At 37.9% G+C, this 15,266-nt stretch overlaps 1 protein-coding gene across 1 annotated transcript in view; it reads right to left on the bottom strand.

The window, feature by feature from the left end:
* Window positions 1-12,109: 12,109 nt before the first annotated feature.
* The window catches only part of FCHO2 (FCH and mu domain containing endocytic adaptor 2), a 148,351-nt gene continuing 145,194 nt past the window's right edge, over window positions 12,110-15,266 (bottom strand). The window contains exons 25-26 of the mRNA XM_049865445.1: window positions 14,903-15,067; window positions 12,110-14,584 (exon numbers count right to left, since the gene is read on the bottom strand). Coding sequence (XP_049721402.1) covers window positions 14,562-14,584; window positions 14,903-15,067 — 188 coding nt within the window. The 3' untranslated portion in view covers window positions 12,110-14,561. The remainder of the gene's footprint in view (window positions 14,585-14,902; window positions 15,068-15,266) is intronic.

The following is a 15,266-nucleotide window of genomic DNA, read 5'->3' as shown; positions in this document are numbered from 1 at the left end:
GACAATACACATGGACCTCGCCAGATGGAACACACGGAAATCAAACTGACTACACGTGTGGAAAGAGACAATGGAAAAGCTCAATATCATCACTCAGAACAAGGCCAGGGGCCGACTGTGGAACAGACCATCAACTGCTCATATGCAAGTTCAAGCTAAAACAGAAGAAAATCAGAGCCAAGTCCATGAGAGCCAAATTCTTACCTTGAGTATATCCCACCTGAATTTAGAGACCATCTGAAGAACAGATTTGATGCATTGAACACTAGTGACCGAAGTCCAGACGAGTTGTGGAATGACATTAAGGACATCATACTGGAACAAAGCAAGAGGTCATCGAAAAGACAGAAAAGAAAGAAAAGACCAAGATGGATGCCAGAGCAGACTCTGAAACTTGCTCTCGAACATCGAGCAGCTAAAGCAAAAGGAAGAATTGATGAAGTAAAAGAACTGAACAGAAGATTTCAAAGGGCGGCTAGAGAAGACAAAGTAAAGTATTGTAACGACACGTGCAAAGAACCGGAGATGGAAAACCAAAAGGAAAGAACACGCTCGGCATTTCTCAAGCTGAAAGAACCGAAGGAAAAATTCAAGCCTCGAGTTGCCATAGTGAAGGATTCCATGGGGAAAATATTAAATGACACATCAAAAGAAGATGGAAGGAATACACAGAGTCATTATACCAAAAAGAATTAGTCGATGTTCAAACATTTCAAGAGGTGGCATATGATCAGGAACCGATGGTACTGAAGGAAGAAGTACAAGCTGCTCTGAAGGCACTGGTGAAAAACGAGGCTCCAGGAGTTGATGGAATATCAATTGAGATGTTTCAACAAACAGATGTAGTGCTGGAAGTGCTTACTCGTCCATGCCAAGAAATATTGAAGACAGCTTCCTGGCCAACTGGCTGGAAGAGATCCATATTAACGCCTATTCCCAAGAAATGTGATCCAACTGAATGCGGAAATTATAGAACAATATCATTAGTATCACACACAAGCAAAATGTTGCTGGAAAAAAAAAACCATTCAAAAGCAGCTGCAGCAGTATATGGACAGGGAACTGCCAGAAATTCAGGCCTGTTTCAGAAGAGGATGTGGAACTAGGGATATCATTGCTGATGTCAGATGGATCCTGGCTGAAAGTAGAGAATACCAGAAGGATGTTTACCTGTGTTTTATTGACTATGCAAAGGAATTCGGCTGTGTGGATCATAACAAAGTATGGATAACATTGGGAAGAATGGGAATTCCAGAACACCTAATTGTGCTCATGAGGAACCTTTACATAGATCAAGAGGCAATTGTTCAGACAGAACAAGGGGATACTGATTAGTTTAAAGTCAGGAAAGGTGTGTGTCAGGGTTGTATTCTTTCACTGTACCTATTCAATCTGTATGCTGAGCAAATAATACTAGAAGCTGGACTATATGAAGAAGAACAGCGCATCAGGATTGGAGGAAGACTCATTAACAACCTGTGTTATGCAGATGACACAACCTTGCTTGCTGAAACTGAAGAGGACTTGAAGCACTTACTCATGAACATCAAAGACCACAGCCTTCAGTATGGATTGCACCTCAACATAAAGAAAACAAAAATCCTCACAACTGGATGAATGAGCAACATCATGGTAAATGGAGGAAAGGCTGAAGTTGTCAAGGATTTCATTTTACTTGGATCCACAATCAACAGCCATGGAAGCAGCAGTCAAGAAATCAAAAGACGCATTGCATTGGGTAAATCTGCTTCAAAGGACCTCTTTAAAGTGTTGAAGAGCAAAGATGTCACCTAGAAGGCTAAGGTGTGCCTGACCCAAGCTATGGTATTTTCAATCGCATCATATGCAAGTGAAAGCTGGACAATAAGGAAGACCAAAGAAAAACTGATGACTTTGAATTGTGGTGCTGGTGAAGAATATTGAATATACCGTGGATTGCCAAAAGAACGAGCAAATCTGTCTTAGAAGTACAACCAGAATGCTCCTTAGAAGCAAGGATGGCGAGACTGTGCCTTATATACTTTGGACATGTTGTCAGGAGCGATCAGTCCCTGGAGAAGGACATCATGCTTGGCAGAGTACACGGTCAGTGGAAAAGAAGAAGACCCTCAACAAGGTGGATTGACACGGTAGCTGCAACAATAAGCTCAAGCATAACAATGATTGTAAGGATGGCTCAGGACCAGGCAGTGTTTCATTCTGTTGTGCACAGGGTTGCCATGAGTCAGAACCGAGTCCATGGTACCTAACAACAACATATAAAGCCAATAGCCAACAACATCCTAAATGGAGAGAGTCTGAATGCAGTCACCTTGAGGTCGGGAACCAGACAAGGATGCCCTTTATCATGACTCTTATTCAACATTGTGCTGGAGGTCCTAGCCAGAGCAATTAGGCTAGATGAAGGAATAAGGGGCATCTACATTGGTAAGGAAGAAGTAAAAGAATCTCTATGTGCAGATGACATGATCTTATACACAGAAAACCCTAAGGAATCCTCAAGAAGACTGCTGAAACTAATAGAAGAGTTCAGCAGAGTATTGGGACACAAGACAAAGATACAAAAATCAGTTGGATTCCTCTACACCAACAAAAAGAACATCGAAGAGGAAATCACCAAATCAATATCATTTACAGTAGGCCCCAAGAAGATAAAATACTTAGGAATAAATCTTACCAGAGATATAAAAGACTTATAGAAAGAAACTACAAAACATTTCTGCGACAAACCAAAAGAGACCTAAACAGGTGGAAAAACATACCTTGCTCATGGATAGGAAGATTTAACATTGTAAAAATGTCTATTCTACCAAAAGCAATCTATAGATACAATGCAATTCGAATCCAAATTCCAATGATATTTTTCAATGAGATGGAGAAACAAATCACCAACTTCATATGGAAGGGAAAGAGGCCCTGGGAAAGTAAAGTATTACTGAAAAAGAAGAACAAAGTGGGAGGCCTCTACTCTACCTGATTTTAGAACCTATTATACCACCACAGTAGTCAAAACATCCTGGTACTGGTATAACAACAGATACATAGACCAACAGAACAGAATTGAGAATCCAGACATAAATTCATCCACATATGAGCAGCTGATCTTTGACAAAGGCCCAAATTTAGTTAAATGGGGTAAAGACAGTCTTTTTAGCAAATGGTGCTGGCATAACTGGATATCCACCTGCAAAAAAATGAAACAAGACCCATACCTCACACCATGCACAAAAACTAACTCAAAATGGATCAAAGACCTAAACAGAAAATCTAAAATGATAAAGATCATGGAAGAAAAAAAAAAAGGACAATGTCAGAAGCCCTAATACATGGCATAAACAGTAAACAAAACATTATTAACAATGAAGAAGAGAAACTAGATAACTGGAGCTCCTAAAAATCAAACACCTATGCTCATCCAAAGACTTCACCAAAAGAGTAAAAAGACTACCTACAGATTGGGAAAAAGTTTTTAGCTATGACATTTCTGATCAGCGCCTGATCTCTAAAATCTACATGATACTGCAAAAACACAACTACAAAAAACAAATAACCCAATTAAAAAATGGGCAAAGGATATGAACAGACACTTCACTAAAGAAGACATTCAGGTAGTTAACAGATACATGAGGAAACGCTCACAATCATTAGCCATTAGAGAAATGCAAATCAAAACTATAATGAGATTGCATCTCACTCCAACAAGGCTGGCATTAATCCAAAAAACACAAAATAATAAATGTTGGAGAGGCTGCGGAGAGACTGGAACACTTATACACTGCTGGTGGGAATGTAAAATGGTACAACCACATTGGAAATCAATTTGGCGTTTCCTTATAAAGCTAGAAATACAACTACCATACCATCCAGCAATCCCACTCCTTGGAATATATCCTAGAAAAATAAGAGCCTTTACACAAACAAATATATGCACACCTATGTTTATTGCAGCACTGTTTACAATAGCAAAAAGATGGAAGCAACCACGGTGCCTATCAACGGATGAATGGATAAATTATGGTATATTCACACAATGGAATACTACACATCGATAAAGAACAGTGATGAATCTGTGAAACATTTCATAACATGGAGGAATCTGGAAGGCATTATGCTAAGTAAAATTAGTCAGTTGGAAAAGGAGGACTATTGTGTAAGATCACTATTATAAGAACTCGAGAAACAGTTTAAACAGAGAATATATTCTTTGATGGTTACAAGAATGGGAAGTGAGTGAGGGAGTGGGGTATTCACTAATTAGACAGTAGATAAGAACTACTTTAGGTGAAGGGAAAGAGAACACAGAATACAGGAGAGGTCAGCACAACTGGACTAAACCAAAAGCAGTTTCCTGGATAAACTGAATGCTTTGACGGCCCCCGTAGCAGTGGAGGGGGTTCGGAGACCACGGTTTCAGGGGACATCTAAGTCAATTGGCATAATTAAATCTATTAAGAGAACATTCTGCATCCCACTTTGGAGAGCGGCATCTGGGGTCTTAAACGCTAGCAAGGACCAGCTAAGGTGCATCAATTGGTCTCAACCCACCTGGAGCAAAGGAGAATGAAGAATACCAAGGACCGAAAGTAATTATGAGCCCAAGAGACAGAAAGGGCCACATAAACCAGAGACTACATCAGCCTGAAACCAGAAGAACTAGATGGTGCTTAGGTACAACCAATGACTGCCCTGACAGGGAACACAACAGAGAACCCCTGAGGGAGCAGGAGAGCAGTGGGATGCAGACCCCAAATTCTCATAAAAAGGCCAGACTTAATGGTCTGACTGAGACTAGAATAACCCTGGTGGTCATGGTCCTGAGACTTTCTGTTAGCCCAGGACAGGAGCCATTCCCAAAGCCAACTCTTCAGACAGGAATGGACTGGACAATGGGATAGAAAATGATGCTAGTGAAGGATGTTTCTTGGATCAAGTAGACACATGAGACTGTTGGCATCTTCTATCTGGAGGGGAGATGAGAGGCAGAGGGGGTCAGAAGTGGTGTAATGGACACAAAAAAAGAGAGTGGAGGGAAGGAGTGTGCTGTCTCATTAGGGGGAGAGCACTTAGGAGTACATAGCAAGGTGTGTATAAATTTCTGTATGAGAGACTGACTTGATTTGTAAACTTTCATTTAAAGCACAATAAAAATTCCTAAAAAATGTGCAAATAAAAGACCAAATGTAAAAAAAAAAAGAAAAAAATTTAACCAAGAGAATTCAGGATCATATACAAAAAATAATACACCACGCTATGAGTCATAATTGACTCGCCGGCACTGGGTTTTTTTTGTTTTTTTATACAAAACTAGGCAACACTGGTCACATAGTGGTTAAGTGCTTTGGTTGCTAACCAAAAGGCCAGCAGTTGGAACCCACCAGGCGTTCCTTGGAAACTCTATGGGGCAGTTCCACTGTGTCCTATAGAGTCGCTATGAGTCAGAATCGACTCGATGGCAATGGGTGTTCTATACAAAACCAACAGCCAACATCATTCTTCACAGAGAGAGATTGAATACATTCCTCCTGAGAACAGGAACAAGACAAGGATGCCCTTTATCACCAGTTCTATTTAACATTGTGCTGGACGTCCTAGAGAGCGATACAGCAAGAAATAAAGGGCATCCAAATTGGTAATGAAGGAGTAAAATTATCCCTATTTGCAGTTGATATGATACTATACATAGAGAACCCACAGGACTCAACTCCACAAGAAAACTGAATCTGTGGATTCAGCAGAGTAGTTGGATATATGATAACCATATAAAAATCAGCTGCATTCCTATACACCAGTAAAGAGAACTACGAAGAGGAAATCAGGGAAACAATACCATTTATAATAGCCCCTAAAAAGAAAACAACTTAGGAATATATCTAACCAGGGACGTAAGAGACCTATACAAAAAAAAACTACAAAACACTATTCCAAGAAACAAAAAAAGACCTACATAAATGGAAAAACAAACCATGTTCATGGATAGGTAGGTTCAACATTGTGAAAATGTCAATTCTACCCAAAGCAACCTACAGATAAAATTCAATCCCGATCCATATACCAACAGCATTCTTCAACAAGATGGAAAAACTAATCCTTAACTTTATATGGAAAGGGAAGAGGCTCTGGATAAGTAAAGCACTACTGAAGAAATGGAATAAAGTAGGAAGACTTGCATTACCTCACCTCAGAACCTATTATACAGCCACAGTCGTCAAAACAGCCTGCTCCTGGTACCAACAGCAGACACACTGACCAATGGAACAGAATTGAGAACCCAGATATAAATCCATCCACCTGATCTTTGACAGAGGCCCAAAGTGCATTAAATGGGGGGGAAAAACAGTCTTTTTAACAAATGGTGCTGGCAAAACTGGGTTTCCATCTGTAAAAAAAATGAAACAGGACCCATACCTCACAGCATACACAAACACTAATTCAAAACGGATGAAAGACCTAAACATAAAACCAAAAACTATGAAGATGATAGGGAAAAAACAGGGTCAACATCAGAGGCCATAATACAGAGCATAAACAGAATTCAAGGCATAACTGACAATACACAAACACCAGAAGACAAACTAGATAACTGGGATCTTCTAAAATAAAACATTTATGGTCATCCAAAGACTTCACCAAAAGAGTAAAAAGAGAACCTACAGACCGGAAAAAAAAATTGGCTATGAGAAGTTTGACAAAGATCTAATCTCTAAAATCTATAGGAAAATTTAACACTTCTACAACAAAAACACAAATAATCCAAATAAAAAATGAGCAAAAGTTATGAACAGACACTTCAACAAAGACATTCAAGTAGCTAACAGATACATGAGAAAATGCTTGAGATCACTAGTCATTAGAGAAATACAAATCAAAACCAGAGTGAGATTACCATCTTACCCCAGCATTACTGGCATGAATCAAAAAAACAGAAAAACAAATGTTGGAGAGGCTGCGGGGAGACTGGAACTCTTACGCATTGCTGGCGGGAATGCAAAACGGTATTTACAACCATTTTGGAAAATGATATAGTGCTTCCATAAAAAGCTAGAAATAGAAATACCATAAAATCCACCAATCCCACCCCTAGGAATATATCCTAGAAAAATTAAGAGCCATCATACAAATAGACATGCACACCCATGTTCACTGAAGCATTGTTTGCAATAGCAAAAAGATGGAAACAACCTAGGTGCTCATCAATAGACAAATGGATAAATTATGGTACATACACACAATGGAATACTATGAAACAGGAAAGAACAATGATGAATCTGTGAAGCATCTATGCTGAGTGAAATAAGTCAATCACAAAATGATAAATATTGTATGAGACCACTACTATAAAAACTCATGAAAAGGTTTACTCACAAAAAGAAACATCTTTGATGGTTACAAGGGAGGGGAGGGGTGGGAGGGAAAAACACTAAATGTACAGCAGATACTGGGGAAGCCAGCCAACTTGTCCAAGGCAAGGTCATGGAAGTTCCACAGACACATCCAAACTTCCTGAGAGACCAAATTACTAGGCTGAGGGCTGTGGGGACCATCATCTCGGAGAACATCTAGCTCAACTGGCATAACATAGTTTATAAAGAAAATATTCTACATTCTATTTCGTGAGTAGTGTCTGGGGTCTTAAAAGTTTGTGAGAAGTCACCTAAGATCTTCATTGGTCTCACCCCATCTGGAGCAAGGGAGAATGAAGAAAACCAAAGACACAAGGGAAAGATTAGTCCAAAAGACTAATGGACCACAACTACCACTGCCTCCACCAGACTGAGTCCAGCACAACTAGTTGGTGCCTGGCTACCACCACCGACTGCTCTGACAGGGATCACAATAGGGGGTTCCAGGCAGAGCTGGAGAAAAACGTAGAACAAAATTCTAACTCACAAAAAAAGACTACTTGCTGGTCTAATGGACACTGGAAAAACCCCAAGAGTATGCCCCCTGGACACCCTTTTAAGTCGGTACTGAAGTCACTCCCAAGGTTCACTTCAGCCAAAGATCAGACAGGCCCATAAAACAGAACAAGACTAAATGGACACCAGTTCAGTGGTGAGGATGAGAAGGCAGGAGGGGACAGGAAAGCTGGTAACGGGAACCCAGGGTTGAGAGGGGGAGAGTCGACATCTCATGGGCTTGACAACCAGTGTCACAAAATATGTGTATTAATTGTTTAATAGGAAAATAATTTGCTCTGTAGACCTTCATCTAAAGTCCAGTAATAGAAAAAAAAAAAATTCCTCTTTGAAGTTTCCTATAACCTCAGTCTACTTTTAAAGTGTTGCTGAACCTCCTTTGAATTTGGTAACATTTTCAGTGACTTTTCTTTTAATCCATTAAAAATAATAACAAAAAGTGACTGTTTCTGAAGGGGAGGAAAAATTAACCCATCCTTTAAAGTAAGATGGGAATAGTCCTAGAGGACACAAGACCAATCGATCAAAACAAATGACCCACTTTGGCATAGAGGGTCGTGAAAAGAACTCTGACATAGCCGTCCTCAGAGTTTGTGTTGGTGCTGACCTCATGGAGGGGTGGCCTCACTCGGCCCACATACCCCAGGGTTAGTCCTACTTCTGCCACTTGCAAGGCTCCTTCCTGGCTTTTTCTCGGAAGACGCTCTGCTCTGACTTCCCTAGGATGGCAGATTGACAAAAGGTATGTCTGTACAAGTTGGCACTTTAGAACTAATTTCACATTCAATCTTTAATTTTACATAATTAAACATAGAAGGCAAGCTAAAATGTTCACATGCCCAAATTATGAATGACCCAACAATAGGCCTGCCCTTCAAAGTTGACCGTTGCCAAACTCTTACCAACCACACCTAGGATGATCAGGGGTGAGACCTGCCATGTTCCTCAGCAAATAGCCATCTCATATTTAAAAGCGATGTCCTTTAGCCATACCCAGTGATGGTTGGCTATTGCATTGTGCAAATCTGCTGCAAAAGGTCTCTTTAAAGTTTTGAAAAGCAAAGACGTCACTGGTGACTAATGTGCACCTGACCCAAGCCATGGTCTTCTAAATCACTTGATATGCATGCGAAAGCTGGACAATGAAAAAGAATCAACACATTCGAACTGTGGTATTGAAGAATATTGAATATACTGTGGGTTGCCAGAAAAGCAAATCAGTCTTATTAAAAATATAACCAGAATGTTCCTTAGAAGCAAGGATGGCGAGACTTAGGCTTGCTAACTTTGGACACATCCTGAGGAAAGACCCATTACTAGAGAAGGACATCATGTTTGGTAAAATAGAGGGTCAGTGAAAACAAGAGAAACCTTCAATGAGATGAACTTACACAATAGCCACAACAATGGACTCAAACATACCAAAGATCATGAAGATGGCACAGGACCAGGCAGTGTTTTGTTCTGTGACACATAAGGCCACCATGAGCCGGTCAGGAGGAAAGCCGACTCCACAATAACTAATAATGACAAATGTGCCTCAACCCCAAGACTTAGAGAGGCCTGTATCCTCAGGTGATTAACAAGGGCACATTTCTAGAACCCAAAGGCCATAGTCAAAGAGTAGAGAATGTTCATGTCACCTTAGCTCTTGGAAAAGGAAGTGACATTTCTTGCAACTGAAAGGAATAATTTCTGGTGGGTTTAAAGTTGCAAATTAACAGAGGATTATGAAAAACCTATTTAGCTGTGAAGGCAGCTGTGAATGCAAACTAATAGTTCGATATAACTTTTCAGTTAATTATCTCCATGGGGCACTACTGTGTTACCTATCACCCATAATACCTTTGTGCTTAAGAGGCAGAAAGCTTATCTGTGGAGTCAGTCCCATTGGCTGCTGGCAATTTAACACCTTATTAGGAAAAATAGATATTGCCCAGGATTTCCTTTCAGAAGTTGACCTCAGAGACACTTATGATGGAGCAGATATCTAGATATTTTTCCTTGACTGCTCTAAGCAATTCTAGGATTCACAGAGGTTTTGCAGTAGTTTACATGGGAAAAAAAAAAGACATTTCCAAGACGTTTATAGCCAAGTAGATAATATCTGGAAAATTTATTGAAGCCCTAAAGTATGCATGCTTAAGGATGTTGGATAGGCTATACAGTATTACTTTTGGTTAATTACTGAACTTTAAAATATTTTTATTTTAAAATTCCCACTTAATGTTTGTTGCCCAAAGGAAGTACACAGGTATGTCTTATCTCTCTCATAGTTTGCCTACAAATCAAACTCCCCTATTTCAGTGGCTATTAGCAATTCTTTATATTTCACATTTTTCAAACAACGACTTGTTTTTCTTCAGGAGGAAAAAAAAAATCTGTTCATACATAAGAATCTAGTTTGTATTGTCCTCTTAAGGGAAAGAAGTAGCTCTTTCATGTTTGACTTCCAAGCCGCCTAATTTCTGAAAAACTGATCATCATTACTGTGCAAATGTATGAAATGTGTATGTTTTGAATTGCTCACTGAATTCTGTCCTAATGAGTTGGCATTTTGAGGGGATTTTTCCTAATAAAAACACCATCTCTGACTGGGGAACTGCCTGAGTCAAAGATCTCAGGGCCACTAAATACCGTGGATGCCACCAGTTGGGATCACAAGGAAGTAAAGCAAGCAGCTGCAGTTATGCGCTAAGAGGATTCTGAACTACAGAGTCTAATCATCAAGAAGCTTACAGGGCTCTAACAACAAAGTGAAGAGACAACCTACACTGGGAGAAAATTGGGGGAACTATGTATCAAATAAGGGTTTAATACCCAGAATATATAAAGAACTTCTACAACATAACAACAAAAAAAGACAAACAATCCAATAAAAGGGGCGGTGGCGGGGGGGGGGCGGGTAGGGCAAAGAACTTGAATAGACATTTCACCAAGAATATATAGAAATAGCCAACAAACACAAGAAAAGATGCTCAACATCATTTGCCATTAACACCAAAGCAGCTACCACAGAGCGGATTCTAACTCATGGCTACTACCCCATGTATCCCATAGTAGACTGCACACCATAGCTGTGACCTTCTGAAAGCAGAATGCTAGGCCTTTCTTCCAAGGCATGTGTACCTCTTGTTGGGTTTGAACCACCAACCTTTCATTTAGTAGCCAAGTGCATTAGCCACATGCACCACCCAGGGAGTCCTGGCAGAGAACTACTTGGTGCTTATCAAACCCCGTTTCTTTTTCCTCCTAAACACACAACCAAACTACATTTCCTAGCTTCCCCTGCAGTTAGCTGGAGCCACAAAATCAAGTTCTGATTAATGGAATGTGGGCAGAAGTGATGATGCCGATTCTGGGCCTGGCCCATAAAAAAGTCCCATGTAATCTTTGCTCTTTTTCCTCTCTGACAGCCAAATGGAGAAACTTCTGAGCAGGATCAGGAAATGGAAGTAGCCTGGAGCCCTGAATTGCCATATGGAGCAAAGCTCCCCCTCAGACCTGCACAGGACTGTGATGCAAACAACGTAGTATTTAGTCCCTGAGATCTTGGAGTTGTTTATTACAGCAGCTAGCACAATTTACCCTAATAGAAGTAGAAATGAGGGGAAGAAAAAAACAGAATGAAGATAAAATTGATGGGCATATGGTATGAATGGTAAGAGACGACCTGCTCTTTCCACAGGTTCCATAGCCCTGACCTAGGATTCACTGATGTGCACCTTTTGATAACACAGATTTTGCAAAACTTCCTATACCTAAGATGAATTCTTTCTTTTTTCATTTCCTTTCTAAATCCACTGTTTTGGGAGGATCTTGTTCTTAATTATTTCTTTGGAACAATATGAATGTAAAATTGTCTAAGACTGTGTGTGTTCCTGAGCCACTGGTCAGGAGGATGGTCTTGACTAAAGCTTAACAACAATTTAAATATACGTCAAAACACACACAATTTTTTTTTAAAGAATTTCTATATTTTTGGATATTCTCCAAATGAAGTTTTTCTACACAATCAATTAAAATGAAATTGCATAGTTTAATTTGTATGCCTGTTCAAATGATGGTACAAAATTCAAACTACTAATTCATCTCTTGGCTGGCTTACGTTGCCCTAACATTTACAACATGGCTATTACTTTCAATAGGAATAAAAAGATGCAAAACCAATTAATAAATTATATATTACATGTTTATTAAGGGTACAACTTTTATGTAAAATTTACATTTTATGAAAAAAATCAAAAATATTTACAAAATTTTGTAAGATAGATTTGCATTGTTCTAATTACAACCCAAAGTAGTAAATAACAACCCTTAAAAACTCACATTTGTTAGAGTTCTGTGTTTACAAATTCTTGGTTAAAGAAAAGCTACAAAGTTTATCACTATACATAAGCAAGAACCAGCTTGCTAAATACATTTCCCATTGAAAATCTACTGGTCTGTTTTACACCATTAGTGGACTTCTTTAAATGGAAAAAAAAAAAAAATCAATATAAACTTATATGGCTTCAAAATTGTAACTTGCACCCAACAGAAATTTATGTACCAACACTTGGCGTGAAGACTGTGGTAATTAAGAAAGTGCAGAAGTTTAACCATTTCACTAATTTGTACATTTGCAGGTAATACTTGATTAAAAACAAACATGGTGAGTATAATAACATCTGGATTCCAATAATAAAATATCTACTGCCCAATAAAAGCAGTTGGATTGCAAAGCAGATTACAGTTACGATTCCAGTAAAGGACAGTAATTGAATTTTAAAAAAGCACAATATACGAGTTAGAAATTCTAGTTTTGCTCCCTACTTAGTAAAGATTAACATGTTAGCAAATTGTTTTATGTGTTGCTTCAGTCAAATCTAAATTTAGAACTGGGATAATACTGAATATATATATAAAAAGTACATATTGTGTTATACATTGCTGAAGAGTAGATTTTCTGCTGTATTTAGTATAGCAAGATTTTACGTAAATGTATAGTAAAAGGGGTTTTCTGTAAGTTTAACAGAACAATTAGTGGTTTTATATAAATTATCATATATAACACAACTTTTCACTTCTACTATGCAAAACGGACATTGGCATTTATCATTATAAATAAAATTCCCATTTGTAAATTATGAAAATTTGTCCAAAATATTTCATCTCTGCAATTAATCAGGATTTGTTATAAAATTAGATTTTTTACTATTTAATATTAGTACTTTAAGAAAAGCTTACCCCCAAACATCACTTCAAATAAGTTCTGTATTTTTAACAGGTGGCAATTAAATAATGTACAAATTGATAACTTTTCCAATTGTTTCCAACTGTTGAAAACAAGCCAAATGGCAGCCCCTCTCCCTCTGTTGCCAAAATTAATCTTATCTAAAACGCTATTCTTCACAAAATATTACAAAACTCATGTTCACAATACAATCAGTGACTGAATGTGTAAATTTTCAATGATAAACAGAATAATTATGGAAATGGTAAATTGAGAGTAAAACTACCAATTCTCAATTTACCATTATAGTGTTTCAGAGTTCAGGTTTAAAAATTCACATACTTTTGATGAAGTTAAGATCAAATATTTGAAGTTAAATTTTTTTCCCTATAAATATATGCAATTCATTAGGTATAATTTTCTTTCTAGTGGCTACAGTGTATCACTAAGGAAAATGAGTCAGAAATCTTAAGTATAAATTATCTTTTAGTTACTCTGAATTCCCTTCCCAACTGCAGTCAAAGGTATTTACTAAAATTGCAAATATTTTGTAAAACTGCTTGACCACCATAAGATTCTGAATAGAAAATTCAGACTGTGAGAAAACAAGTGAGACACATTAACGAACACAAACTGGATAGGCACATTTCTGGTTTTTGTTATTGTTTTAAAAGGCACACATTATGCAATCCATATAAAAATAAATTAAATCTACAGCATTAATTCATCAGAACAATCACAACTTCTATAAAGTTAACTAACTGCAGAAGTAAATATCTCTGCTGTCTTTTGCAAGCTTATTTTAAAACACATTGCACTTGAAGATTAAAAAAATATAAAACACCATTTACACTTTATTAATATGTTCATATGAAAATCAAATCATAAATTTTTTGCATACAACTAGGGACTCTAGTCTGATTTTATGGCACATAACTCAATTTGATTGAGTATTCTGAGTTAACGTTATCCAAAACTTAGAATTCATGTTCTGTTTGTATCCATTTAATATCAAACTTAAGAAATTTCCAAGCTACCTCTGACTATAAAAATTTATAGAAAGCTAAATTATTCTGTGCTTGCTTTCCTGAAATTTTTGACCTGATGTTTTCACCATAACCCCCGTTTTTCAACATAGACACTGAAGATAATTTTAAATTTCACTATTAAAACTTCATTTTACTGAGATTCTTAAAAAAAAATGTGCTTCCTGAATATTGCAGTTGATCACTTACAGCACTGAAAATCATCTCAGTGCTACTTCTTTCAATGACTCACTTTAAAAGTGCAATGTAATGTTTGTAGTCAGCTCTCAAATATGTCTGAGTTTAAAGGACATAATACAACTTAGAACAGTGTTTGGAAAGAATGGATAACACAGAATGGCAGGTTTGTACTACTTCCTGGAGCCAACCACTTTCCCAGGTCCATCAACAATCGGCCAGATACCGTCCTGAAAAACACCAAGCAGACCCTTGTAATTATAATTCCAGATGAACCCAAAGGAGGATATTTTTCATTGTGGTTATAGATATAGAACCTCAGTTCCCATCTGCTGTTTACAATACATAAAAATCAGATCACAGGTGTTCAGCTATCCTGACTATGGGTATTCTATCTCTCAGGTGTGTTTCTACCCGGCAGTCTGTACCAAGGGTCAAAGAAAAAACTTCATGCTTTTAGATCATAAACTGCTTGACAGTTGTTTAGTAGCTGTTAGAAAACAAATGTTTCTCATGTATATTAAAAACCTTGAAATCTCCCAACTTACCAGTGGCAAATCGCTTCTTTACTAAAGAAAGCCTATAGCCCGTGCCTACAAGTTCAATATCTACTCCTGAGAGGGTGCTTCCCTCGCTGAGAAATTGCACTGCAAGTGTTGTGGGTTTACTGGGTCCTTCTGAAAGATCAAATTTTGCTCTGAGGGACCCAGAACCTACAGGGAAAAGAATAAGAAACTTACACAAGGGTAAAATACATTTCATACCAAATAAACTTATACGATCATGTAAGCTAAACAACATCAAATTCACCAATTGTAGATAATAAATGAATCATTGTCCTGTTTCCAAATCAGATTTCATACAGTAAATATGAACTAACTTTCATTAAGTAAATAATCTTAATTCATGCTT

Source organism: Elephas maximus, chromosome 2, assembly GCF_024166365.1.
Source record: "Elephas maximus indicus isolate mEleMax1 chromosome 2, mEleMax1 primary haplotype, whole genome shotgun sequence".
NCBI lineage: Eukaryota > Metazoa > Chordata > Mammalia > Proboscidea > Elephantidae > Elephas > Elephas maximus.
Note: the sequence above shows the minus strand (reverse complement) of the source record. Positions and strands in the feature narration are given on the sequence as shown.